The sequence below is a fragment of the Bufo gargarizans genome, chromosome 2 (assembly GCF_014858855.1).
Source record: "Bufo gargarizans isolate SCDJY-AF-19 chromosome 2, ASM1485885v1, whole genome shotgun sequence".
Lineage (NCBI taxonomy): Eukaryota > Metazoa > Chordata > Amphibia > Anura > Bufonidae > Bufo > Bufo gargarizans.
In genome coordinates, this window is record NC_058081.1 from 73,686,340 (window position 1) to 73,713,952 (window position 27,613).

The 27,613-nt window shown below is 43.1% G+C and overlaps 1 protein-coding gene across 3 annotated transcripts; it reads right to left on the reverse strand.

Annotated features, from left to right (window-relative positions):
* Positions 1–1,781: 1,781 nt before the first annotated feature.
* On the reverse strand, positions 1,782–27,613 carry LOC122929470 (fukutin-like). 3 transcript variants are annotated; one of them, XM_044283057.1, is made up of 10 exons: positions 27,513–27,613; positions 21,761–21,947; positions 21,092–21,151; positions 12,633–12,836; positions 9,973–10,250; positions 7,866–7,998; positions 6,595–6,724; positions 4,948–5,081; positions 2,798–2,925; positions 1,782–2,164 (listed from the first exon to the last, which is right to left on the reverse strand). In XM_044283057.1, exons 2-10 carry the CDS (start codon positions 21,863–21,865, stop codon positions 1,951–1,953), a joined length of 1,386 nt encoding a protein of 461 aa, XP_044138992.1. In that variant the 5' UTR covers positions 21,866–21,947; positions 27,513–27,613; the 3' UTR covers positions 1,782–1,950. The 3 variants fall into 3 exon arrangements, with proteins under 3 accessions (XP_044138992.1, XP_044138993.1, XP_044138995.1); XM_044283058.1 differs by having other exon boundaries at positions 27,496–27,597; XM_044283060.1 differs by lacking the exon at positions 12,633–12,836.

Sequence of the window (27,613 nt, forward strand, 5' to 3'; positions counted from 1 at the left end):
GATAGTGGAATTGCACTATAGATAATAATGTATATATTATCTAAATACTGATAACTAAAAATGTACAGAAACCGTTTCTTGTTAGGGGTGATACTGCTTGTTCTATTACTCGAATCACAATCCTTACTCCACACAATTGCTACCGTATAAAGCTGCTCCAGACTTTATAATTCTTTTATTCTAGCTTCAGAAATTCCAGCGGTTCTGTTATAAAGCAGTCTGATCTTGCAAAATCAAAGTGCTAGACTGAACGTGGTTAAGTAATAAGAAGGCTCTTTGATTTAAAAAAATAAACTAAACGTTTTTGTGGTCTTAGAATTATTTCTAATCTTTATTTGCCGGCATGAACTGGGGGATGTGTATGCAAAAAATGAATTGTTATTTACTGCTGTGTCCATCTGCTAATTCTTCAAAATCCTGTTGATGGTTTTAATATTGTGAAGGCAGCAACCTTACCATGAGTCGGACCGTGTTTCCCCGAAAATAAGCCCTAGCGCTATTTTGCTGGGTTTTTGGAGTAGGCTTAAAATATAAGCCCTACTCCAAAAATAAGCCCTAGATACAGCCGTATTTTATTTTATATAAAGGGAAGGTCGGGGCAATGTGCGGGCTGCAGCAGGTCAGGAGCGCTCACTAATGTCTCCTAAACTGCCATGAAACTGTGGGCGGGCAGCGCAGGTTTCAGTGAATTAGCCTTCACTGAAGCCACCAGCCCACGCATACATTGCGGCACTAAGCAGCACCTGACGGGCAGGCTGGCTTCACTAAATGCTAAAATTATGCCGGCAATTCCCGATTCCTTTCACTTTCACGTTGGGCGGCCAGCTCGCATGTTCTTACTTACATGAAGGAGGCAGCAGGAGGATCTCCTTCTCCTCTCTGCTGCCTGGAGGAGCTCCCTTTATCTCTCCCGTGCCGTATCTGCTCTCCCTGGTACCGTAGATTGCTGCCTAGGTCCTTGGGTAAGGACAGCTTAGGGGCAATATACAGTACTAGAATGAAAAATGTGTGGCAAATATGACTATAACCCCCTTCATCCATAGGAATGCACCCATGTACTGCAGTATATGGGTACATTCCTATGGATGAGCGGGGTTATAGTCATATTTAATATAAACACTGTCCAGGGACTGTTCTGTATTTGGCATGTGTCTATATAAAATATGTTCATGGAGCCAAAATAAAGCCCTACCCCAATAATAAGCACTAACCCTTTTTTTCTGAGAAAAAAATAATATAAGATCCTGTCTTATTTGCAGAGAAACACGGTATGTTGCACTAACCAGTGGGTGCTGTCAGTTCTTTCAACTAACAAAACACTAATTGATATTATCAAGTCAGTTACCAGTGCAATATGAGAAAAGAGTTGAGCGGCACACCTCTGTGGTGAAGGTGGTGCTCAGTGGTATACAAAGTTCATGCAATTGAAGAGAAAACTATGGCACTCTAGTTGCTGTTTCGTTAAATGCTTATTTAGTGGAAAGCTTTTTTGGATTTTTTAAACTTTTTTATCCATCCAGAGAATAATATTTAGCCACTGGCCAACATTTCGGTCAACAATAGACCTTGATCACGGCCTTAGTCATGGTGCCTGTAGTTTGGCTGGATGGCGCCATCCTGCCAAACTACAAGCACCATGACTAAGGTCGTGATCAAGGTCTATTGTTGACCGAAACGTTGGCCAGTGGCTAAATATTATTCTCTGGATAGATACAAAAAAGTTAAAAAATAAATTAAAAAAAGCTTTCCAATAAATAAGCATTTAACGAAACAGCACCTAGAGTGCCGTGGTTTTCTCTTCAGTTACCAGTGCACACATATCACAAACCATATTCTAGATTGCAAAGAAAGTCACTCGTTGTCCTGCAAGTGGTACCGCGCATGGAAATTCTCTATTCTAATAAAATTATGTTGCATTGTAAATCCAAGTTTAAAATTTTCACATTTCGATTAAAATAATTGAATGACTTCATCCCACTCATCAACAGGCCACACTCCATTGGGCTGAACATTGGATGGAGAGTTTTTCCAGTCCCAGACTTTAATAGGAACATCCCAATTCTTGCCGTAATTTGCTTCTATATAATCTACAGTCTCACATGGGACTTGGACCTTGAGCTCCAAAAATTCTGTCCAGCAAAGTGTAAATTTTGGGAACAGGTATCTATAAAAATAAATAAAGAATAAAGTATTTGAAAATATATAGCATCTGTATTCTGATACAAATAGTACATAAACGTTTCCATTACAAATAAATTGGCCAGAAACAATGACTCTGGTACGTGGCATACATTTTTTTAAACGGGTCCGGCCCCCTGCACCCCGCCAATCAGATATATAAAGAGGCCGTTCCGTGAGTGCTTAGGCCTCCTCCTAGGCCATATGATGTTACGTTCATCGGTCGCACGACCTAGATGCTGCTCAGTCCCATTCAGGTGAATGAGCTTGAGCTACAATACCAAGTACAGCCACTATCCATGGCACTGTGCTTGGTAAGCTGCAAGGAGGGTTCTGCGCTCACCGGAGCTCCAGTGAGTGAAAGGACTTCCTCAAACAGCAGATCGGCGGGGGTGCCATGAGTCGGACCTCTGCCAATTTCATATTGATGACCCATCTTGAGGGTAGGCCATCAATATGCAAGTCCAATAAAAACCATTTAAGGAGTATTTGAAATCACATCATATAAACAATAAAAGCGTCTATTCTAACCAGAAGGGTTAAATTGCCTTTAATTCCCATTCAATATACAAAAATATCAGATGGCAATAATGCTACAGTCATAAAAAAAAGTTCTTACTTAAATTTCTTGCCACTTTTGGCTTGTGTGCCACCATTCCACATATAGTCATCTTCTTCATAGAAGAAAAATATGTCAAGTTTCACATCATCTCTCCCAAGAAAAGAGAGTTCCAAGCTATCTTCTACCTGAAAACAAAAGGATATCAGATAAGACAAAAACTATCAAATATTCCTAAACAGTCCAACACTGATTCATGTCCTCTAAGACTGACAAATATGATTATACATTGTGCCTCAAGTCTTAAAGATTTTCAAAGTATCTGCTTAACAAAACAAATGTGGATTACATTTAGAGTCTGAACCTACGTGTCCTGATCAAGGTCTTTTTGTGCTGGTTCTCAGTAATTTATCACCAGATCAAGGTTTCTCAAGTAGCTCAGGTCCTAACACTCACCTAGGTGCACCTGCGAGGCCTGGGCCATATCAGCCAGTCTTGAGTGAGACTCGCAGACTCCTCCCTCCTCCCATTGTTAGCATGGTTACATGCTGGAGGTAACTGGTGAGTTGTCTGTAAGTCAGACCTCACAGGTAGGTGAGTATTAGGACCCAAGCTACTTGAGAAACCTTGGCGCGATGCTCAGGCTCAGACATGTCCTCCATAGTAGGATATGTTGGCTAATCTCTCAATTTTAACATCAGTTTGGGGGTTTAGTAAGAACCCAGGGTGAACCTGTCTTTGCTAATATTATTATATTGTTATATTGGTTATCACATCCACATAACTGCTATCTTGTGTAGGATGTTTATTGTGGTACTTGTGGTCTGTTGCGGGTATCCTCCACCGTATGCATTTTTTGGTAGGGATCACCATTAGCAACGGGCCACAAGTGCAGGATTTGCTCCCCTATATATATGCACAACTGCATATGGGGTTGAGCACTTCCTGCCTGTTTAATACCATGCCATTTTTTTCAGTTTTTGTATATATAGATTCCTGGAGGTGTATAAACTCCAATTTAAATGTGCCTGTTTTCCATCTACAGGCCACATTTAGGTGCACCTGTGAGGCCTGGGCCATATCAGCCAGTCTTGAGTGGGACTCGCAGACTCCTCCCTTCTCCCATTGCAAGCATGGTTACATGCTGGAGGTAACTGGTGAGCTGTTTGTGAGTCGGCCTCATGCTCCTGTAATTTGCCCACTGGCTCCTGGTATCGCCTGGTATACGGCTCAGGTAGGTGAGTGTTAGGACCTGAGCTACTTGAGAAACCGCGGTGCTCGGGCTCAGACATGTCCTACATAGTAGGACATGTTGGCTAATCTCTCAATTTTAACATCAGTATGAGGGTTTAGTAAGACCGCAGAGTGCACCTGTCTTTGCTAATATTATTACTCTTTATTTCTATTTTATGTTTCTTCTGAAAATCACTCTCAGATATTCCATCGGGACTGGGGACTAATCCTGTCTAAAATGTAGACAGCAAAGATGCGACAAATTTATCGCAGTGGCTTACACTGAATGATATATGTGGTGCACTTTTTTCCAACTTTACACCCTACTTACTAGTACTTCTGGCTTATTGTGTGCCAAAATCGGGCTTTTTTTTTTTGGTGTCGCATCTCGTGTTAAATATCTTTATGAAGCAACATTACCACATAAAGTTAATCAAACTGCCTGATATCAAAGACGCCTGTATTGCAGAGGTCGGCAACACAACTGTTAAATGACACTGCCATCTAGTGGAGTGTAATAGAATAACTCCTATCTGGTTCAGCTGAACTGCAGCTCTGCTACACAGGATCTGTGTGAATTTGTGAAAATAACATTTTAGATCTCTTCCACAATGGCTAATACATATTTTTAACCAAGCTGCTAGCCATGTTTCTAGTGAGATGGTGGCCTATAATGTGTGTGAGAAGACTACCCACCGTATGCATTTCAAGCCTACCCCATTCCAGGCTCTTATTCATAGCTATGTATCTGGAGCTCTGGGCTCTGGCCTTTTATGAATAGAACACCAATACAAAGCTTCATATTCACCTTCACATTACACTGCTGTTTTAACGCTAAGTGCACATATACTCAGCGAAATGTCCAATACAGGCTGGTATTCTTAGCTGCGTATACCACAGTGTAAGAAATGGCCACCAGTTTTCTGAGCTAAGTCTATAAATAAAGCCAAGGCAAAGAGGAAAAACCGAACACTAACCATGCCAAATCTGTGCTTCAGTGGCAGTCCGGCCTTCTCAAATGCTGGAACTAGATCAGGCTTGTAGTCCTGTATAAAGATCCCCAAATCCACATCTTTACTGTAAGGAATGATATTGCACTGCCGATACCAACCTGAAAAAAACTACTTTATTATAGACTCCCAGATGCTAAACAGAATGACAATTATACCGGTTTAATATTAATTCCTGTGGATTTTATGAGACCGTATATTTTTACTAAATGATATATAATCATATACAATATAGAAGGACTCCTGTACTCCACTTTGAGTTTCAGTATAAAGCTTTTATTTTGTGCGGTTCCAGTCAAAGAACGTTTTCGGCTGAATAGCCTTCTTCAGTGTAACCGGATTGTGTCCGCATAAAGTGCAAAGCTGAATAGGGGTGAATTCCCTCAGTGGGTAGCAGGAAATGCTGCTTCTTGTTGGGCTCTATGTCCCTGTTTGGCACGTGGTCCGGGAGGCTGAGGCCTGTATTCCGGATTGCCATGGCAACACAGGCCTCAGCCTCCCGGACCACGTGCCAAACAGGGACATAGAGCCCAACAAGAAGCAGCATTTCCTGCTACCCACTGAGGGAATTCACCCCTATTCAGCTTTGCACTTTATGCGGCCACAATCCGGTTACACTGAAGAAGGCTATTCAGCCGAAAACGTTCTTTGACTGGAACCGCACAAAATAAAAGCTTTATACTGAAACTCAAAGTGGAGTACAGGAGTCCTTCTATATTGCATATATCTGGTTTGGGAACCATCTCCTGACACCCACGCTATCCAATTGGAGAACTATCCAACCCTATAACATATAATCATATGCATTACCTTAGCATTTCACAATACCATGTAAACATTTACCCCACCTCTCTATCTAATAATTCATCATATGGAATATTGAGAAGAATGGGCTTACCAAAATAAGCATAAAAAGAAATAAAACAAGAATGATACTAAACCCAAACAGTATGTGCCAGATCACATCTGTACTATAAATGTCATGCACTGAAAAGAATTTGGCTGCAGTTTCATTAGTGAGCGATTTGTTTCAATGACTCACAAAATACTGTATATATTTTTTACACTGTCCTGTATTGTGAATCATTTGAATTTTTTTGTTGGTTTGTAGGCCTTTTCTTTGCTAATCAGGGTTAGGCTACTTTCACACCAGCATTTTTGCTGGATCCGTCATGGATATCCGTTATGAACGGATTTGGTTGTATTATCTCTAAAATAGCCAAGACGATCCATCTCTAAAACCATTGTGTCAATGGAGGACGGATCCGTTTTCTATTGTGTCGGAGAAACAAAACAGAGGATCAGTCTCGCTCCGCACCACATCGCGGACAGCAAAATGCTGCTGGGAGCGTTATTCTGTCCACGATGGGGACGCAACCAAACGAAACAGAATGCATTTTGGAGCATTCCGTTTTGTGCAGTTCAGTTTTGTCCACATTGACAATGAATGGGGACAAAACTGAGGCTTTTTTCTCTGCTATTGAGATCCTATAACGGATCTCAATAGCGAAAAGGGAAAGCGCAGATGTGAAAGTAGCCTTAGTGCCTCATTCTTTTTGCTTTATTTTTATTCTGTCATGTTGTGGTTAGTAACCTTCTAGGTTATTGTATTACCTAAACATGTCCCACTGCTGATCCAGAAAGCCACACCCAACGAGTCCAAGGTGGAAGCTGCCATGTGTAACAGTGCTTTGGCTTTCTTTCTAAATTCTATCCCATCCAGTGATGTGTCGTCAGGATAGAGCTAGGAGGAAAATATAGCATTTTTTTAACACATTATCCATGAAGGAAACTTGACACCTGGGTAATCTGCATGCAGTATGTTACAGAGCAGGAGGAGCTGAGCAAATTGATATACAGCGGGAATTTATCAAACACCGGAGTTTCTGCCGTCCTCTGCACAGACCTTGTGATAAATTATATGCATCCTCCGGCGCCTAGACTGAAATCTATGGCAGCTCCAATCTGCCAGAAAATTGGTGTAAAATAAGACAGGCTCCCTGACCTGCCCCATTTTTTTAAAAATTGCGAGGACAGCGTAGAAACACCACTTGGCACAGGGGGAATGATAAATGACTTCCATAGTGTTATAACGTGTAATTTATTTAATACACCTCTGATCCCTCTATTCTTAGGAGTCATGTGGGCGGTCCTATCAGCGACTGTTCACATCTGCACTATGTCTATAAGAGAAGTCATAACACTGCACCAAATCTTTTGTTCAGCAGATCCAAGCGGCATCACTTCTAACAGGTTCTATCTTCGACTTTTGGGTTTCCATCAGTTTGACGGGAAGAATAATGCTGCATACTGTAGACAGTACTCTTGCTGTCAAATGTGAGGGTAAGGCCTCATGCACACGACCGTCGTTCTGGTCCTCATCCGAGCCGCAGTTTTTGCAGCTCAGGTGAAAACCCATTCACTTCAATGGGGCCGCAAAAGATGCAGACAGCACTCCGTGTGCTGTCCCCATCCGTTGCTCCGTACCGTGGCCCCGCAAAAAAAAAAAAATAACATGTCCTATTCTTGTCCGTTTTGCAGACAAGAATAGGGATTTCTACAATGGGCTGCCTGTTCCATTCCGCAAATTGCGGAAGGCACATGGGCGGCTTCTGTATTTTGCGGATCCGTAATTTGCAGACCACAAAAAAACGGAACGGTCATGTGCATGAGGCCTAACATTGATGTTATAACCAATGGAAGGACCAAATGCAATTCAGAAGAATCCAGGTTAAGTGGAATATCGTATAAAGAAGTAGATCTTGTTCAGGCAAACACAATACTAGGAAAATAAGAATTCTTTACACTTATGTACTACCGTAAATCTATTACAGAATAGAGAGAATACAGAACCTGCTTTACTGTATGTAGTAAACTGAACCAACCTTAAAAAATGACCGAGCTTCTTTATAGCGGCACTCTAAGAACCTTGCATTTGAAACCTCAGATAAAAATAGCGAGGGGTCTCTTGGGATCTTCACCTGTATTTTGTCCACAGTAATCTGGACCAGATCAGCACTGAAAAAAAGTGTATGGGGCAGATTTACAACAAAAAAAACTAAAAAAAACTGTCTTTCTTGCCCATGGCAACCAATATCAGCGCAGGTTTCCGTTTTTCAAGAGCACTATAAGAAATGTAAGCTGCTCTTTGGTTGCTATGGACAACAAAGAGTTTTTCTTTTAGACTATTTCATAAATCTTCCTCTTTGTTTTGTGTTGTTACCTCAAATTCTAGATTTCTTTCAATATAGTGACTATGTATCCACATGTATTCGGAAAAATTTAGTCATGACACAATGTTACAATCATGACAATGTTACATCAAGGTATAAACACATCATTTTAAATGTGTTAGTCCAACAGCGTTTACAGGTGACATTTTTACTTTTCCCACAGTGGGAGGAGCCTAGTTGGTCTGTGTTGGAGAGCGTATGACAACAACTCTTTGCACCTAAAATTGGGAGAGATTTATCAAAACTGGTGTAAAGTAGAACTGGCTTAGTTTCCCACAGCAATCAATCAGATTCACCTTTCATTTTTCAAAGCTCCCCTGTATAATGAAAGGATCAATCGGATTGGTTGCTATGGGTAACTAAACCAGTTTTCCTTTACACCAGTTTTGATAAATCTCCCATTGTGTGTGGGAAGCAACAGAAAGTTGATGTTATAGTAAAGAGCAAGTAGTAGTAATAAGATTCATATAGAGGTATGGAATATATATATACAGTATATAAACACGTTAGGGCTCTTTCACACTTGCGTTCTTGTCTTCCGGCATAGAGTTCCTTCGTCGGGGCTCTATGCCGGAAGAATCCTGATCAGGATTATCCTAATGCATTCTGAATGGAGAGAAATCCGTTCAGGATGCATCAGGATGTCTTCAGTTCCGGACCGGAACGTTTTTGGGCCGGAGAAAATACCGCAGCATGCTGCGCTTTTTGCTCCGGCCAAAAATCCTGAAGACTTGCCGCAAGGCCGGATCCGGAATTAATGCCCATTGAAGGGCATTAATCCGGATCCGGCCTTAAGCTAAACGTCGTTTCGGCGCATTGCCGGATCCGACGTTTCGCTTTATCTGAATGGTTACCATGGCTGCCGGGACGCTAAAGTCCTGGCAGCCATGGTAAAGTGTAGTGGGGAGCGGGGGAGCAGTATACTTACCGTCCGTGCGGCTCCCGGGGCGCTCCAGAGTGACGTCAGGGTGCCCCACGCGCATGGATGACGTGATCGCATGGCACATCATCCATGCGCATGGGGCGCTCTGACATCATTCTGGAGCGCCCCGGGAGTCGCACGGACTGTAAGTATGCCGCTTCCCCGCTCCCCACTACTACTATGGCAACCAGGACTTTAATAGCGTCCTGGCTGCCATAGTAACACTGAAAGCATTTTGAAGACGGATCCGTCTTCAAATGCTTTTAGTTCACTTGCGTTTTTCCGGATCCGGCGTGTAATTCTGGCAAGTGGAGTACACGCCGGATCCGAACAACGCAAGTGTGAAAGAGCCCTAAGGGGGAGATTTATCAAACTGGTGTAAAGTAGAACTGGCTTAGTAGCCCATAGCAACCAATCAGATTCCATCTTTTATTTACAGCTTCTTTGGAAAATGAAAGGAGGAATCTGATTGGTTGCTACAGGCAACTAAGCCAGTTCTACTTTACACCAGTTTGATAAACTCTGAGCTACTAAAGATTTCAGTCTTTTTTTACACCAGAAAACTGGCATAAAAAAAAAAGAAAAAGATAATTTACCAGTCCGTTACAACAACCTTTTCAGAAAAGTGGTAAAGACAGTCTAGAAACACCACTTGCACCTAGATTGAGGCACAATGGAATTTAAAATGTTGCAAACAACATTTTAATGCCAGAAAATTGGAGTGTGGGGAATGATAAAAACCCTCTTAGAGATTGGTGTCTGGAAGGTTCTTTTAATAGCAACTTCTTTAGCGCTTTTTTGAAAGGTTGATAACCATCGCTTCCTTCTCGACCTTACCTACTATAAGCCCCAGCATATCGGCCAAACTGAAGCTTTCGAAAAGGTGCAAACTTTCTGTCCATATTTCTCTTCAGTCTTAAAGGGCCGTGCCAGAGGTAGTTGCCACTTCTTTCATAAAAGACTACTAAATGTATTGTGTGAGCGGCCATTTTGAATATATAATGAAGAGGTATTTCTGTGCCTGAGAGATCATCCATCCCTTCCAGTCGTGGATCTCTTCCATCATATTTCTGCCACTGAAATCCCAACTTCTCTGCTGCTTGAAAAATGCCACCCTAGAACACATTTTCATTTTTTAGAAAGTATGTCATGAAAGACTACAACATCAACTAACCTACTAATGCGGTATCTCGGGAGGCAGTAGACGCATCTACAGTAGTGATTAGGTGAGTGGATCGTGCCTGCTACCATCCTGTGTAAGGCTAGCTACAGTACCGTAACCCTATTCTCCTTGTTCGTGACATCACCGATATCATGCGACATAACCTAGCGCTGGAGCAGCTTACAGTGTATCTAGGGCTTACTTTTGGAGTAGGGCTCATATTTTAAGCCTACTGCAAAAACCCTGGAAAATAGCGCTAGGGCTTATTATCGGTGTAGGGGAAAAATGAGTAGTTTAGATCTTTATTTTGTAGCCACAACATGTGACGCGTGTTATCGTAAATACCGTACTTGTATCCCCATGAAATAACAATTCTGGCATAACTCAAAATTATGTCCTTTCTCTGTTAATGTGGATTATAATGTAGTAAGTAAAAGTTGCATTTTATTTTCTCAAGTTGAAGCTGGATTTCTTGACAAATATTGGGTTATCCCTGCGCTCAATGTCCAAAGAGCAGTCCAGCTCCATAGTACAGGCTGAGGGCATCAAACATCCCTGGAACAGTGATAAGTCCTTTAATGTACACTATATTGGGAAACTGCATTTATAACAATGTCTAATATATAAATGCCAATAACTATTATTATTGGGATCATGCTTCATATTCAAGTGTAGGGGTTCACATACCTGTTTGCAAACAGAAAGCAGACTGCAGTTTAGGATGGTCTGGGATTTTTGCTATAATTACAAGGGGTCTACATGCCTAAATGCATAATTGAAGGGGACATAAGCCTTAAATGCGGCATCATTTTGTGACTAATAAATTCTACAAATTTTGCATTTCCTGAACTGTGTCCAATTTGACACCTAGAGACGGGTAGCACCAAGCCTGGTATTTTTTTCTAAAAGGGGTTGTCCCACAGAAATATTTTACAGTTTTCAAACCAGCACCTGGATCTGAATACTTTTGTAATTTCATGTAATTAAAGGGGTTTTCCAGGATTTTACTACTGAGGACCTCATGATAGGTCATCAGTATGTGATCGGTGGTGGTCCGACACCCAGGACCCCTGCCGACCAGCTGTTTTGAGAAGGCACTCCTGTAAGTGTTGTGGCCTTCTCGGTGCTTACCAAGCACAGCGCCGTACATTGTATATCGGGTGTATTGTAACCCGTTCAGCCTAATTCACTTCAATGGGGCCGAGTGCGATATCAAGCACAGCCGCTATACAATGTACGGCACTGTGCTTGATAAGCTGCGAGAAGGCCGCGGTGCTGCCTTCTCAAAACAGTTTGGTCCCAGGTGTTGGACCCCCACCGATCAGCTACTGATGACCAATCCTGAAGATAGGTCATCAGTAGTAAAATCCCCAAAAACTCTTTTAGGCATTTACTATAGCCACTGAGTATTTCAATGAAATCTATCTATAATGCCACCTTTTTCAAATTCTCTGTCCACCTCGCTGAGGTGGATGCACATGCTCAGTTCCATTCTTCAGCTGCCACCAGCTGTAGCAGACAGAAGACGCCCCCTGAGAAAGGACACACCCGCTTAGCTGTCAGCTTGAAAAAAAAAAAAAAAAAATAATAATAATAATAATAATAATAATCTAGCAGAACAACCGAAGGAATGAATGTGGAAATCTCTGGATCCATGTGAGGTACAGGGCTGGTTCTAGCTTTGTATGAAAGAGACTGTCATGTACTATATGATCTCAGATTTAAATTTTTTTACGTTAATCATAGGATCATTCCTTAGACAGACTCCTATAAAACAGCCTCTGTCTGCTGACAGGAAAACTATGAGGGATTCAGCTCTGCCAAGGAACGCTGCCATTTAGAACAGAGGGTTGGTATAATAAGTATGATAGTCCATAGTATAATATAATAAGTATGATAGTACATAGTATAATATATTAAGTATGATATGTACATTGCATTACTTATCTTGTATGGATATTGAATTACTGCGTGCATTATAATCCAGAGCTGCCTTCACAGTTCTGCTGGTTGTCACTGGACACAGTCATGTTCACAGCTTAGCTAAACTTCTATAATTAGCTTTTCCTATATAAGATTACTGTACAGAGCTTAGTGTAACAACCATATGTACCATGCAATCTCTATGCAAACACCGATCAAGCAAGAACACTGGGAGATTTCAGTTCTGAAGCATTGTGAATTCAGCTTTCCTGTATAATACAGACTGTAACTCGGGATCAGCGCATGATAAGTAAATCATACGGTAATTCTAGCTGTAAATTGTAAAAATGCTGTTTAAAAAGGTGAGCGTGCACTAGGTATCTATTAAGTAGGCAAAATCTCGTATTCTTACTTTATGTTCCCATATCTTGTCCAGCAGTCCAAATGTGGTGATGTCTCTCTGCTTGCAGAAATATTGACATCCAGGTGGCAAACTATCTGGTGAGCTCTTCAACTGTTCTAAATCCTTACTTAGAGGTCCCAAAATTTGAGTGTCCACTAGAAAAACTGGTACATTGTGGTTGGTAACCAGGTTCAAGAAGCTCTTAACCACTCTCTGAAAGGAAAGAGAAAAAAAAAAAGTATTTTAAGGATAGGATTCACTGGCATCCAGAGCAGAACTCAGAATTCTGAGGGTTGTTTGTTGCAGACATTAGCGCTGTGCTGCCAGAAACCTAAGAGTAGACCATCTAATGGTATAAACATCCCCAAAATGCACAAGGGGAAGGTGTACTCTGTACAGACAATAACCTAGAAGGGGCAGCTGGGAATGTTGGTGCAGTGGCTGTGTGCTTGAGAATATTGCTGTGGATGAGAATGGGGTACAATTCAAGAAGAGAATTTCCAGAGCTGTAAACCAAGACTGGGGTAATTTAGCAGTGAATTTGTGCCAGTTCTCTAGCATAAAAGGATAAAAAATATGGCATTTGAACTGACGTCCATATTCATGACGTCCTCACACCACTTTTCCAGCAGGTGAGCTTGTGTTGTACCCTGAGTAAGTTTTAGGGGTTTTCTCCAAATTTTCTGATTAGAAAACTGGCAGAAAGTAATAGCAGGTCAGACGTGACACATAACACTACATTCTAATAAGCCGGCTTCCCATTCTCTGACACAATGACATTTCTTTTGTCACGTTTAATGTCTATCAATGCCACAACTGGCTCCTTTACGTTGACACTAGAGAGGAGCGAATCGAAGCTGCCGAAGTAAAATTCGTTTAGAATTTCAGGAAAAATTAGATTCGTAACAAATGCGAATTTCCTCGCGCTTTGTGTTAACGAATCGCAATTTTCCTAAAATGGCGGATACACGTGTAAGGACTGAGGACATGGAACTCTGGGAAAGCGGGATCACCCAGATTGACATGCCTCCATGCAGCCAATCAGCAGCCAGCCAGCCAGGTGATGTCACAGCCCTATAAATACGGCAGCCATTTTAGATTCCGTCATTTTCCAGCATTCAGAGTGCAGGGACAGACGTGTGAAGGCACTAGGGGCAGCTATTGGAAAAACCTCTATGTTTAAAAAAAAAAACCAGAAAAAAAGATTTATAAGTGCAGGGAAAGGATAGGGAGGAGTCATTTCACAGCATCTTAGTGCAGGGAGAGACATCAGAAGGCGCTAGAGACATTGATAGGAAAGTGATTTACAAGTGCAGGGAACGATTATCTGGGGATCCAAATAGTCATTAGACAGCTCTGTCATTCCACCTTTTTGTTATTGTGCTGCAAGTGTTATGTTGGAAAGCCTTTAGTGGCTTATATCTTAGTATCTTATTCAGTACGACAAGAAAAATATACATGCATTTCACTTCTGCAGTTATTTCTGGTGAAAGCGTATAGGGGCGTATTACAGTGAAAAAAGAAAAAAATATACGCACTGCACTGTTGCAGTTATTTCTGGTCAAAGCATATAGGGGCGTATTACAGTGAAAAAAGAAAAATATATACGCACTACACTGTTGCAGTTATTTCTGGTGAAAGCGTAAAGGGGCGTATTACAGTAAAAACAGTGCATTTCTGCAGTTATTTCTGGTGAAAGCGTATAGGGGAAAAATAAGAAAAATATATACGCACTGCACTATTTAATTGTTTTCTGGTTCAAGCGTATAGTGGCCCATTTCATTCCAACAAGAAATATATATTCTCTGGTCACTTCTGCAGTTATTTCAGGAGAAAGTGTATAGGGGCGTATTTCATTAAAAAAAATAAGTTAATTATGCTGAAAGCGTATAGTGGCCTATTTCAGTCCAACAAGAAAAATATATGCTAAGTTCACTTCTGCAGTTTTTTCTGTTAAAAGAGTATAGGGGCGTATTACAGTAAAAAAATTAAAATATATACGCATTTCACTGGTGCTTATTTGTGGCAAAAGCGTTCAGTGGCCTATTTCAGCACAGAAAGAAAAATATATACGCACTGGTGCATTTATTTCTGCTGAAAGCGTTTACTGGCTTATTTTAGTACAAAAAGAAAAATATATTCTCAGTTCATGTCGGCGGTTATATGTGTTGAAAGCATGGCTGGGAGTCAGCAGGGTGGCAGCAGTGGGAGGTCGGGAGCCAAACGTGCCTGAGGTAGAGCACTTGCTTCGCAGAAGCCTACCTGGCCGGGAAGTAGTGGTGCAGGGGTTCACAGAAGTAGCGGCTGTAGCAGTCAGCAGTCAGCGTATATATTTTTTTTATTTTACTAAAATACGCCCCTATACACTTTCACCAGAAATAACTGAAACAGTGCAGTGCGTATATATATATATTTTTTTTTAACTGTAATACGCCCCTATATGCTTTGACCAGAAATAACTGCAACAGTGCAGTGCGTATATTTACTGTAATGCAAACAGAAAAATGCATTCTCAGTTCACGTCGGTGGCGGTTAGATGTGTTGAAAGCGTTTAGTGGCCTATTTCTGTACAAACAGAAAAATACATGCTCAGGTCACGTTGGCGGTTATATGTGTTGAAAGCAGGGTGACAGCAGTGGGAGGTCGGGAGCCAAGCGTGTCCGGGGTAGAGCACCTGCTTCGCAGCAGCCTACCTACCCGGGAAGTAGCAGGGGTTCATGGAAGTAGCGGCGGTAGCAGTCAGTCGTGCGGTGGTTATATGTGGTAAAATCTTTATTGAGCGTTCAGCGCTGCAGTTATATGCGGTTAAATCTCCATGATGTCGCCATGATAAATCTGCAGTGTGGATGCCCCGTGTGGCTTCTACACACTTTCAAAATAATCCTTTAGAAGAGCGAATAGATGCCGGATGACCGGGACGCTCCATGACCTTCCCAGGAGCTGCTGTCGGGAGCAGCGGTTCATTTCTTAGATGTCCGTATAGTGCGGTGGGAATCCAAAGACCCTTTCCATCTCCGTGCTCCTTTATACGGATGGAGTAGAGTTAACACTCCTGTTTTCTGAGATTTCTGAGTTGTGTTATCTAATCTAAGCAAACACCTTCAATTGCTTTTTAATGGCTTTTGTCTCAAGATAGCTCGATGAGTTAAGAAATTTGAGTTAAGAGCTGGAGTGCTCACCCTGCTCCATCTGGTATGTGGTAAGCTCTTTATTGAAGTATTATGGTGTAAAAAATAAATAGTATTCAGCTTTAAGCGCTGCACTTAAATGCGGTAAAATCTTTTGTGAATTATTTTGGTGGAAAAACTAATTGTATTCAGATTTAAGCGCTGCACTTTTATGCGGTAAAATCTCTTGTGACTTATTTCAAATTGTATTTAGCGTTAAGCGCTGGACTTACCGTATTTTTCGCCCCATAAGACACACTTTTTCCCCCAAAAGTGGGGGAAAAAGTGCCCCTGCGTCTTATGGGGCGAATGCTGGCAATTTACATCGCAGTCTGCGATGCTGCAGCATCGTAGACTGCGATGTATTAGTGAGGAGGGAGGAGGGTCTGTAGTAGGCGGGGAGAGCGGCGGGCATTGCAGGCACTGTACTCTGGCCTGCCGCTCAGTATGTACTGTATTATACCTAGTGTTAATCATAATATCTAAACTGCGCTCCCCCTGCTCCCCATCTGTACCGTACTTACCGGTACACGTCACACTCCGTCTCCTGTAGTAAGCGCTAGCAGGCAGGCCGGGCTGCAGGCAGCCATAACTCACTGAGGACACATGCCTGCTCCGCCTACTTTATGAATGAAGCAGGCGGAGCAGGCATGTGACCTCAGTGAGTTACGGCTGCCTGCTAGCACTTACTACAGGAGACGGAGTGTGACGTGTGTACCGGTAAGTACGGTACAGATGGGGAGTGCAGTTTTGATATTATTATTAACACTAGGCATAATACAGTACATACTGAGCGGTGGGGCAAGAGTACAGTGCCTGCACTGACCCGCCGCTCTCCCCGCCTACTACAGCCCCTCCTTAGGGATCTATGGATGGGATAATGATTGGGGGGGGGGGGGGTCTGTGGATGGCATTATGATCGGGGGATCTGTGGATGGCATTATGATGGTGGGGGGGGATCTGTGGATGGCATTATGATGGCGGGGGGGATCTGTGGATGGCATTATGATGGTGGGGGGGGGGATCTGTGGATGGCATTATGATGGTGGGGGGGGGGGATCTGTGGATGGCATTATGATGGTGGGGGGGGGGATCTGTGGATGGCATTATGATGGTGGGGGGGGGATCTGTGGATGGCATTATGATGGTGGGGGGGGGATCTGTGAATGGCATTATGATGGTGGGGGGGGGAATCTGTGGATGGCATGATGGTGGGGGGGGGGGATCTGTGGATGGCATTATGATGGTGGGGGGGGGAATCTGTGGATGGCATTATGATGGTGGGGGGGGGGATCTGTGGATGGCATTATGATGGTGGGGGGGGATCTGTGGATGGCATTATGATGGTGGGGGGGATCTGTGGATGGCATTATGATGGTTGGGGGGGATGATGATTGGGGGGGGGATCTGTGGATGGCATTATGAAGGTGGGTGGGGGGGGGGTCTGTGGATTGCATTATGAAGGTGGGGGGGGATCTGTGGATGGCATTATGATGGGGGGGGGGGGGGATCTGTGGATGGACTGTTATTGGGGGATCTGTGGATGACACATATAGCAGTGTCATCCACAGATCCACTACCCCATAACAGTGCCATCCACAGATCCCCCCCACCATCATAATGCCATCCACAGACCCCCCCCCATCATAATGCCATCCACAGCTCCCCCCATAACAGTGCCATCCACAGATCCCCCACATAACAGTGCCATCCACAGATCCCCCACATAACAGTGCCATCCACAGATCCCCCACATAACAGTGCCATCCACAGATCCCCCACATAACAGTGCCATCCACAGATCTCCCACCCCATAACAGTGCATCATCCACAGATCCCCCATAATAGTGTCATGCACAGACCGCCATTAGTTCAAACCCACCGAAAGCACACCTTTTGGTTAAAAATATTTTTTTTCTTATTTTCCTCCTCAAAAACCTAGGTGCGTCTTATGGGCCAGTGCGTCTTATAGGGCGAAAAATACGGTATATGCGGTAAAATCTTTAGTAAATAATTTCGGTGGAAAAACAAAATTTCATGCAGCGTTCAGCGCTGCAGTTATATGTGTTAAAAGTCAGTTGGCCGCTGCCTATCTGCACCATCGTCCATCCTCTTGCAGGTCTGACCAGGGGGCCCCTCTGCGCTCAGGTTCCACTGCAATGGCTGCTGGGGAGGGGTGGGTTGGCAGGAGCAGTACCAGCTCCATCAGCAGCAGCCCGAGTCTACAGTCGCTGATGAGTAGCTTTCTTCACCCGCATAGTGAAGAAACTACTCACCAGCAGCAGCAACAGGTAGACCTGGAGCGGGACCTGAACAAGCAGGTGGTGCTATACTTAGACAGCACCCTGCCACCCCACATTGAAGATCCGCTGGACTACTGGGTAGCCAAACTGGATTTGTGGCTGCAACTAGCAGAGTTTGCCCTGGAAAAGCTGTCCTGCCCGGCCAGTAGTGTGGCATCAGAGGGAGTGTTTAGTGCGGCGGGGGCCATAGTTATCCCAAGTAAAACTCGCCTGTCCACCCAAAATGTGGAGAGACTGACCTTTGTCAAGATGAATCAGGCGTTGATCAGCCAGGATTTCCAACCACCAATTCCTGATGCATCAGACTAGATCATCCATGGTGCCACACCAACACTTTGATAAAAAGAGACTGGTTTCTTCTGACTACCTGCCTCAACTACTACTCTGATGCTGCAACCCGCCTGATGCGACACATCTGATGCCAAGTGCTCCTTCTAGCACCCACCTTCGTCAGTGGGTACTGGTATTGCCACTCACCGCCCCACTCTGTTACCGGGTCAATTTGTGGTCTCCTGATGCAGCTGCTGCTGCCATCTCCAAACTATGTCACCTTGCCACTCTGTGGCCTCCTCATGCTGGTGCCATCTCCATACTATGTCACCTTGCCACTCTGTGGTATCCTGCTGCTGCTATCTCCAAACTACGTCACCTTGCCACTCTTTGGTTTCCTCATGCTGCTGCCATCTCCAAACTATGTCACCTTGCCACTCGGTGGCCTCCTTATTCTGCTGCCACCTCCAAGCTATGTCACCTTGCCACTCTGTAGTATCCTGCTGCTGCCATCTCCACACTATGTCACCTTGCCACTCTGTGGCCTCCTCATGCTGCTGCCATCTCCACACTATGTCACCTTGCCACTCTGTGGTATCCTGCTGCCATCTCCACAATATGTCACCTTGGCACTCTGTGGTATCCTCATGCTGCTGCCATCTACAGACTCTGTCATTGTGCCACTCTTTCAAAGTGTTTGTCGTGTGAGGTTGTGTGACGTCTGAAAGTGTGAGGAAAATATATATCATGAAACAACAAATATACAAAAAGTACATGAAAACAATGACAACCTCCTGATGCTGCCGCCACCTCGAGTCTCTGTCATTGTGCTACTCGGTGGCCTCCTCATACTGCTGCCAAATCCAGACCCTGTCATTGGGCCACTCTGTGGTCTCCTCATGCTGCTTCCACTTCACCACTATGTCATAGGTCCACTCTGTTGACTTCTCATGCTGTTCCCACCCTCCCCACTTCATGACTGGGCCACTATTTTGCCTTTCGGCCTGGCTGACATCATGATTTATTTGACCTTTCTTCTGATCTGTCAGAAGGAAGGAAAAATGAAACGCACAACGGATGCTGTCTTTGTAGCAGCTGTAAGGCCTGTACCCACTCCTGCTTTTGGTAGCCAAAAGCAGGAGTGGGTAAAAAACACAGAAGACATGCAAATATTCCATTCACGTGTCATCTCTGTTTTACGTCCACTCCTGTTTTTTTGGGCATTAGCAATACTGGTGGATTATTGAGCAAATGCTGACCGAATGAAGGCGGATGCTCAACAGACAGGATCCGTTTTTTGTGGGTTATTGTTGTGACGGATCAGAGGAAGGGCAAATTAATCAGTGACTCTGTCCGGGGGGGCTCTACTTGTATACGCGTTTAACAGAATGGGTTCTGATAACATCTATGTGGAATCAGCTGGCAACGTTGCAAAAGGAGTGCGCTTCTTGGCACTAACATCGACCTGTAAGGCTGAGTTCATACTTGAGTTATTTGGTCAGTTTTGGCCCCGTGACTGCTCTAATAAGTGAAGTGTGCAGTGATTCTAAGAGTGACACCTGTCATCTGCATGTCATACGGACTCACAGTATTATTTCACTACCGAAACAGACTCCCTACGCGTGTTACTACAAGGCATAGTGTTCTACACCACTATAAAGGCTCTCAGAAGCCAGGAAATAGCCATTTTTTTATTCACTCATCTCTAGTTGACACCTCTCTCTTAAAAATGATGGTACATTTGATTTTTTCTTCTCTAAAGGATTATGGGGGTAGTCATCTTGCCTGACCTGCTGTTATCAGCATTCATAGATATGCTGTACAGAACTTGTGCAGAGGGCATTGTGCAGGGAGGGGGAATAGATAAGCTGTGACCATCACGAGATGACTACTGAAAAGAACAGAGATTGTCAGCTTATTATTAGTCTTAGTGAAAAATTGCAGAGTTTTATTATTATCATTTTATAGATAGTGATATGGATAGTGACATGGAAACTTTGAAAAAACTAAAAATCTTCATTTCATACTGAAAACCTATCTTCAGGGTGGGTCATCAGTATGTAATCGTGGTGGTCCGACTCCTGGGTCCCTCGCCAATCTGCTGCTTGAGTAGACCACTGCGCTCCCACGAATGCAGTGGCCTCCTTCCAGCTTACCAAGCACAGTGCCGCCCACTGGATATTGGCTGCGTTTGGTATTGCAGCTCTGCCTCATTCATTGTAATGGGTCTGAGCTATCCCTAGGCCACATGACCGATGAAAGAGATTTGTCTTAGGTAAGCCGTGAGGAAGCAGTGGTGCTCAGCGTTGTGGCCTCTTCAAGTAGCTGATTGGTAGGGGTGGGACCCCAAACGATCACATACTGAGAAATGTGCCATCAGTATTAAGCACTCGGAAAACCCCTTTAATGTAAAAACTTGGTTTAAACAGTAAGCCATTTCCTAGGGACACGTTCCCTTTTATAAATCCACTTGAAAATATCACAGATTATAAACACGCAGACCTTCACAGACCATCTAAGAAATTGACAGGAATCTGCAATAAACTATGCTTACTAGTATAGTCGGGAAGGAAATTTTTATTCCCCTAAAGTGAGAAAAATTGGCTTGTACCTCACAGTTTTTTTTTGCCTTCCTCTGGATCAACTTGCAGGATAACAGGCCGAACTGGATGGACAAATGTCTTTTTTCGGCCTTATGTACTATGTTACTATGTTACTATCTACTTACCCAATGTGTACTGTCTTGTGCAGCCAAACTTCCCTTCATCTTGGAGAAAGCAGGGCCATTCTAAATCAAACAAACATTACACATAGGAATTATTGTAAAAATACAAGATGACGTGCATATAAATTGACCGGCTGGAGAGAAATTCTGCAGTAGAGGACACAGAATTCTGCAGAAAAATACAGACATATAATAGTATCCAAAACTACTGAATATTAGGGTTTTGCAATACACAGCATTTCGATGTGGATCTTTATATATATATATATATATATATATATATATATATATATACACACACACCGGTATATAATTTTTTATTTATTTTACTCACTTACATAGCGCTGACATATTCCGCAGCACTTTACAGACATTATCATCACTCGTTGTCCCCAGGAGAGCTCACAATCTAAGTTCCCGATCAGTACGTCTTGGAGTGTGGGAGGAAACCGGACTACCCAGAGGAAACCCACGCTAACATACAATCTCCATACGGATATTGTCCTAGGACCCCAGCGCTGCAAGGCACCAGTGCTAACTACTGAGTCACCACTACTTTTATTAAGAACCAGGATCAACAGGAATAGATATATGGTACTCTGCCACTAACATTACATATTATATCGCTATACTACGTCATGGTATTCTATATGACATGCTATTAAATATTACCTTTGCAGATATATAGTATCGGTAGTAGTACAGCTGAAACAGAAGAAACAAGGTACTTGCGGCTGTCAGCACAGCCAACACCACGTTTTTGTTGACTCGTTGCATTATCCCGGACTCGCAGACGTGTGATAGCAGATCATATCAACTGCAGTCATCTTCATCGGGTGACATGAAGCGTGCAGGAAAACTGTAAATATGTTAAAAAATATGACTATTCCTGTAATCATGTCATAAAATACACACAGAAAGGGTCCATTCACACGTCCGTTATAACACTCCGTTTCCGTTCCGATTTAAATCGGAGCGTTTTTTCGGATCCATTAATTTCAATTGCCTCTGCAAAAATGCGGACACCAATCATAGTGCTGTCCAAATCACGGAATCTGTTCAGTTTTCCTATTTTCAAGAGGGCGGATCCTGAAAAAAAATTAAGCTTGTCCTACTTTCTGTCCGTTTTTCGGGTCCGTTGTCCATTCAAGTCAATGAATCCGCATAAATGTGGATGACATGCACAAAACCATCCGAATGTCATCCGATTTTGCGGATCCGTTGACAGGAAATGGATGGAAAAAAAAAAAACACAAAAAAACTGAATAACGGAAACACGGAACGGATTCGGAAGCACTTTAGTAAAAAACAAACAGAAGGTTGTACAGAAAAACTGATTCTGTCTAAGAGGCCACCAATGTAAACCAAGCTGTTCCCAAAGAGCATGCAGAGGACGTATCTACAGAGCAAGCAGAAGGAAGAGGAAAAGCACGGCGTGAAGGGCATCTAGGAAAGGGGCTCACCGGCAGTTCTCTTCTGTATTGCGAGCCACTTTACTGAACTGCACCGGTGTTGGATACTGAAGCTCACAGCACAGCACGAGACTTTAGGAGCAGTCAGGGTCAGGAGTGATCACGGTTACATTGCCTGGCCCTGTCAATCAAAGTGCTGAAGGCGCAGAAGTTTCAGAGAGAACAGAGCTTCTAGGTGTAATGGCAACGCCCCCATTGCTCCTAGAGGCTCATTTGCCTGTATTAAAACATAATTTGCAAGGTAGTGCCCTCTAGCAAGGCAGATCACACAAAATAGTGAAATGTACCAAACAGGAGCATAATCTCACATCCATGATAAACTTTTGTCCTGTGAGAGCATGACTAAGGCCTCTTTCACACGGGCATCATGTTTTTGGCCCGGATAAGATGCGGGTGCGTTGCGGGAAAATGCGCGTGAGTGCAAAACATTGTAATGTGTTTTGCATGCGCGTGAGAAAAATCGGCATGTTTGGTACCCAGACCCGAACCCGGACTTCTTCACAGAAGTTCAGGTTTGGGTATAGGTGTTTTTTTTTATTATTTTCCCTTATAACATGGTTATAAGGGAAAATAATAGCATTCTTAATACAGAATGCATAGTACAATAGGGCTGGAGGGGTTAAAAAATAAAAAATAATTTAACTCACCTTAATCCACTTGTTCGCGCAGCCCAGCTTCTCTTTTGTCTTCTTCTTTGAGGAATAGGACCTTTGATGACGTCACTGCGCTCATCACATGGTACATCACATGATCCATCACCTTGGTGACGGACCATGTGAATACCGCAGTGACGTCACCACAGGTCCTTTTCCTGTGCACAGCAAAGATGAAGACAGAAGAGAAGACGGGCTGCGCGAACAAGTGGATTAAGGGGAGTTAAAAAAAAAATTATTTTATTTATTTTATTTTTTTTATTTTTTTTAACCCCTCCAGCCCTATTGTACTATGCATTCTGTATTCAGAACGCTATTATTTTACCTTATAACCATGTTATAAGGGAAAATAATAATGATCAGGTGCCCATCCCGATCGTCTCCTAGCAACCGTGCATGAAAATCGCACCGCATCCACACTTGCTTGCGGATGCTTGCGATTTGGACGCAGCGCCATTCACTTCTATGGGGCCTGCGTTGCGTGGAAAACGCACAAAGAGGAGCATGCTGCGATTTTCACGCAACACACAAGTGATGCGCGAAAATCACTGCTCATGTGCACAGCCCCATAGAAAAATGAATGGGTCCAGATTCAGTGCGGGTGCAATGCGTTCACCTTACGCATTGCACCCGCACGGAAATCTCGCCCGTTGTGAAAGGGGCCTAATGGATGCAAAATATCAAAATAGCTTAAGCATGGGAAAGCTGAAAAAAAAAATGATATATATATATATATAAATAAAAAAGTAGGCAGTTTGGGCCATGTTTACAAATGCATTGTGGCTTCTGTCCAAGACGGGTTGTTTTATGGTTTTGGTACCTGCCAACAGAGCCTCATACAGCAATGTGAAAATTGACTTTTAAGCTCGTAAAGGGAATGTGTCATCAGAAAATGACCTATTGTTTAAATCAGGTTCTTATGTTTAACATATTTTCAAAAAAATGTGATCATGTTATTAGAATTTTCCATGTCAATATCTATATTTAAACAAAAACATAAAATTCTGCTGTTTTCGCACTGGCCACTAAGATTAATAATAGGTGTCCCTTCTTGGTTTTCACAGATCACTTTACTGCAGTTATCTGCTTATCTGTCATTCTAATCCTGCCTGTAATGATAACACCTCTTAGAATTAATAAGACAGGATCCACCATTCCTTGTACAATGACCTCTGCACAGGTCACAGAGCATGCCTAGTAAACTCTCCTATAGAAGTCAATGAGGTCCCCTCCTGACCGTTGTGTCTATGGTCCATGGGGCTGTCATAAAGCAATTTTCTTAATGCTTTCTAAATACTGTTAAGAACAGAACGGCAAGATGGCCGCCCCCATAATAGTGTTCAGGAAATAGAATTTTTAAAAATCTGCAATCAGAAAATAAAAAGAGATTAGAAAAAAAAAGATACAGATACAGTTTTTGGTGACACATTTCCTTTCAAATGGTTCTCTAACTAAAATTATTGATCACCTATCCAGAGCCCCCTCACTGAATGAAGCCGTAGTGCGCATGTTGCTTCACCACTCCATTGACTTCCATGAGACTGATGTAGACAGTGCTCCGTCATTCCTACAGAAGTGAGATTCCTCATTCTTGGAATTGCGAGGGTCCCAGGGGTCAAACCCAAGTGATTCATTATTTATCACCTGGTCTCTGGATAAGTGATAAATACAATTCATGGGATAAACCCTTAGACCCCAAAAGCGGCCCATTTTGTACTTCAGAACCCAGCATTTTTTTTCTTTGTCTCCACATTTTAAAGGCCATACCTTTTTTATTTTTCTGGGGATATATCACTAGCACTTGCTCCTTTCTGAACCAGTTGCAGTTTGTAATGGCAGTATTTTGGGGAATAGTTAAAGGGGTTGTCCAAGTTATATTTATTGATGACCTGTCCTCAGGATAGGTCATAAATATCAGATCGGTTGGGGTCCGACACCCAGCACCCCCGCCGATCAGCTGTTTGCAGAGAAGGCGCACGCCGTGCCAGTGCTGCCTCCCCTTCCCTGTTTACCTTCTAGCCCTTGCATCTGCAGTGGTGAGAAGGTGTAATTACACCCAAGCGTCCCATTCATTTCAATGGTACGGATCGCTCCTATAAAAGTGTATGGGAACGATCCGTCCCATTGAAATGAGTGGGACGGTTAGGTGTAATTACTCCTGCTCACCGCTGTAGATGCAACGGCTAGAAGGTAAGCAGTGAAGGTTAGGCAGCACTGGCACGGCGCACGCCTTCTCTTCAAACAGCTGATCGGAGGGGGTGCCGGGTGTCGGACCCCAGCCGATCTGATATTGCTGACCTGAGGATAGGTCATCAATAAATATAACTTGGACAACCCCTTCAATGTATTGTACTAAAAAAATGTGAAAAAAAAACACAGAATCCATGACAAAAAACACCTCTAAAAAGCCTCCCATTCATTTCAATGAGAGGCAGAAATTGCGTTTGAAAAAGAGGCAGCATGCCCTATCTTGGTGCAAAATCATTGCTGATTCTGCCATTGAAATGAATAGGAAGCTGAAAAAAAATGTGCCAAAAACCCGCACAGAAAATCAGCGAGAATTCCGCACTGATTTTTTCAGCAAGTTCACAAAATCTGTTATGTAAACATACCCTAATTCCGCCATTGTTTTTAGGGTTTCATCTTTACAGTGTTCACTGCATGGAAAAAATTACATGTTCAACCTAATTCTTTGGGTTAGAGAGACCAAATTTCTATAGTTTTTGTTATGTTTTGCTACATTTAAGAAAATGAAAAAAAAAATGTGTTTTTTCAATTGCTTTGAGTCACCATAACTTTTTTTTCTGCCGAAGGAGCTGTGTGAGGGCTAATTTTTTTCATGAGGTGAGCTATATTTTTTATTTATACTGTTTGGATACCATATTGGTACAGTTTTGTCATACAAATGCAGATTTTTTTTTTGGGGGGGGGGGGGAGGCGATGTGAATGTAAATTCTGTAATTGTTTTTTTTTTTCCTCTTTATGGTGTACACAGGATATGATAGCCCCTTAAAATGACAAATGAAATCTGCTCAGCACCCCTCAATTGCAGAGGTGCAGATCAGCTAGGTGTCCCCTTAAGGGTGTATTAGGCACCCGATGCTAAAAGCGATCGTTGGGAGGGAAGCGCCTGCTAGCTAGTGGAGGAGACTGCTGCCATTAGATGCAGCGATCTCCTCTGCATCATGGGGAGGAGTGATCACTATGCCGTTGCTCGTCCCCATGCAGGACAGCGGTGTGCCAGCGGCAGATCGGGATTACACAGCACAATCTGCCGTAGGCAAATCCAGATCTTTCAGCATACTGGATTGCCCAATGAACGAGCGTTTACTGGTTCATCGGGCGATCGGAGGCCATATTAGGGTCCATTCACACGTCCGTTGTTTCTTTCCTGATCTGTTCCGTTTTTTTGCGGAACAGATCTGGACCAGATCTGGACCCATTCATTTTCAATGGGTCCTGAAAAAAAACGGACAGCACAATGTCAGATTTTTTTTCAGGACCCATTGAAAATGAATGGGTACAGATCTGGTCCAGATCTGTTCAGCAAAAAACGGAACAGATCAGGAAAGAAACAACGGACGTGTGAATGGACCCTAAGATTGCCAGATGATCGCTAACAAGCATTTGTAGGAACGCTCGTTAGCAATTATTGGGCAGCAAATCAGCCCGTCTAATATACCCTTTACTCTGTCTAACCACTCAGAAGCTGTGGTTGCTAGTGACAACCTTATCTGAGGCTTTAACTGCTGTGATTGGCGTTGTCTTTGATCCCTGCAGTAATACTAGGGTGCCAGGTGGCACCAATTGTGTGGGCACAGCTCCAGAGCCTGCTCCATCATATCATCGTAATAGTATGTTGCTGAGTGCCAACTAGCTACTTGCAACGTCGTACTATTACAGCGCTGAACGGGACAGGGTTAACACATATCACATTTTTATGACTGTTCCATTCACCTAAGGGTACAGTTACATGGTGACGTGTTGTGTGGCACGGAAGTCGCATGACATTTAATGCAATGTATTTCAATGGCGTCGCATCCAAGTCGGATTTTTTGCGATTGCATTGCAGCATGTGTCATTGAAATACATCATATGGAATCTTGCGTGGTAGCCATACACCTTTGTGTTGTGTGACAGAATGTAGAAATCCATGCACTCACTCCTGCTATATGGCACTGATATTGAGCCACAGATATCTCTCTCTCTCTCTATATATATATATATATATATATATATATATATACACACACACACTAAGGTAATTAGAGCATATCCCCACCCTTCACGTCACATTACCCGCAGACGTCCACCCCTGCTTGTCTGTAGAGATCTATGAAGTCATTGCTGTAGCAGAGAAGAGTACAGTGCAGCGCGCTGTCACTTTAAGATAACGTTTT

Coding starts and splice junctions, on each gene's coding strand:
- LOC122929470 (XM_044283057.1), bottom strand. CDS start 21,865: ATGCAACGAGTCAACAAAAACGTGGTGTTGGCTGTGCTGACAGCCGCA. Junction 7,999..9,972: donor TATGCTGGGGCTTATAGTAG/GTAAGGTCGAGA, acceptor ACTTTTTTTCAG/TGCTGATCTGGTCCAGATTA. Junction 5,082..6,594: donor CAGCAGTGGGACATGTTTAG/GTAATACAATAA, acceptor AGTTTTTTTCAG/GTTGGTATCGGCAGTGCAAT.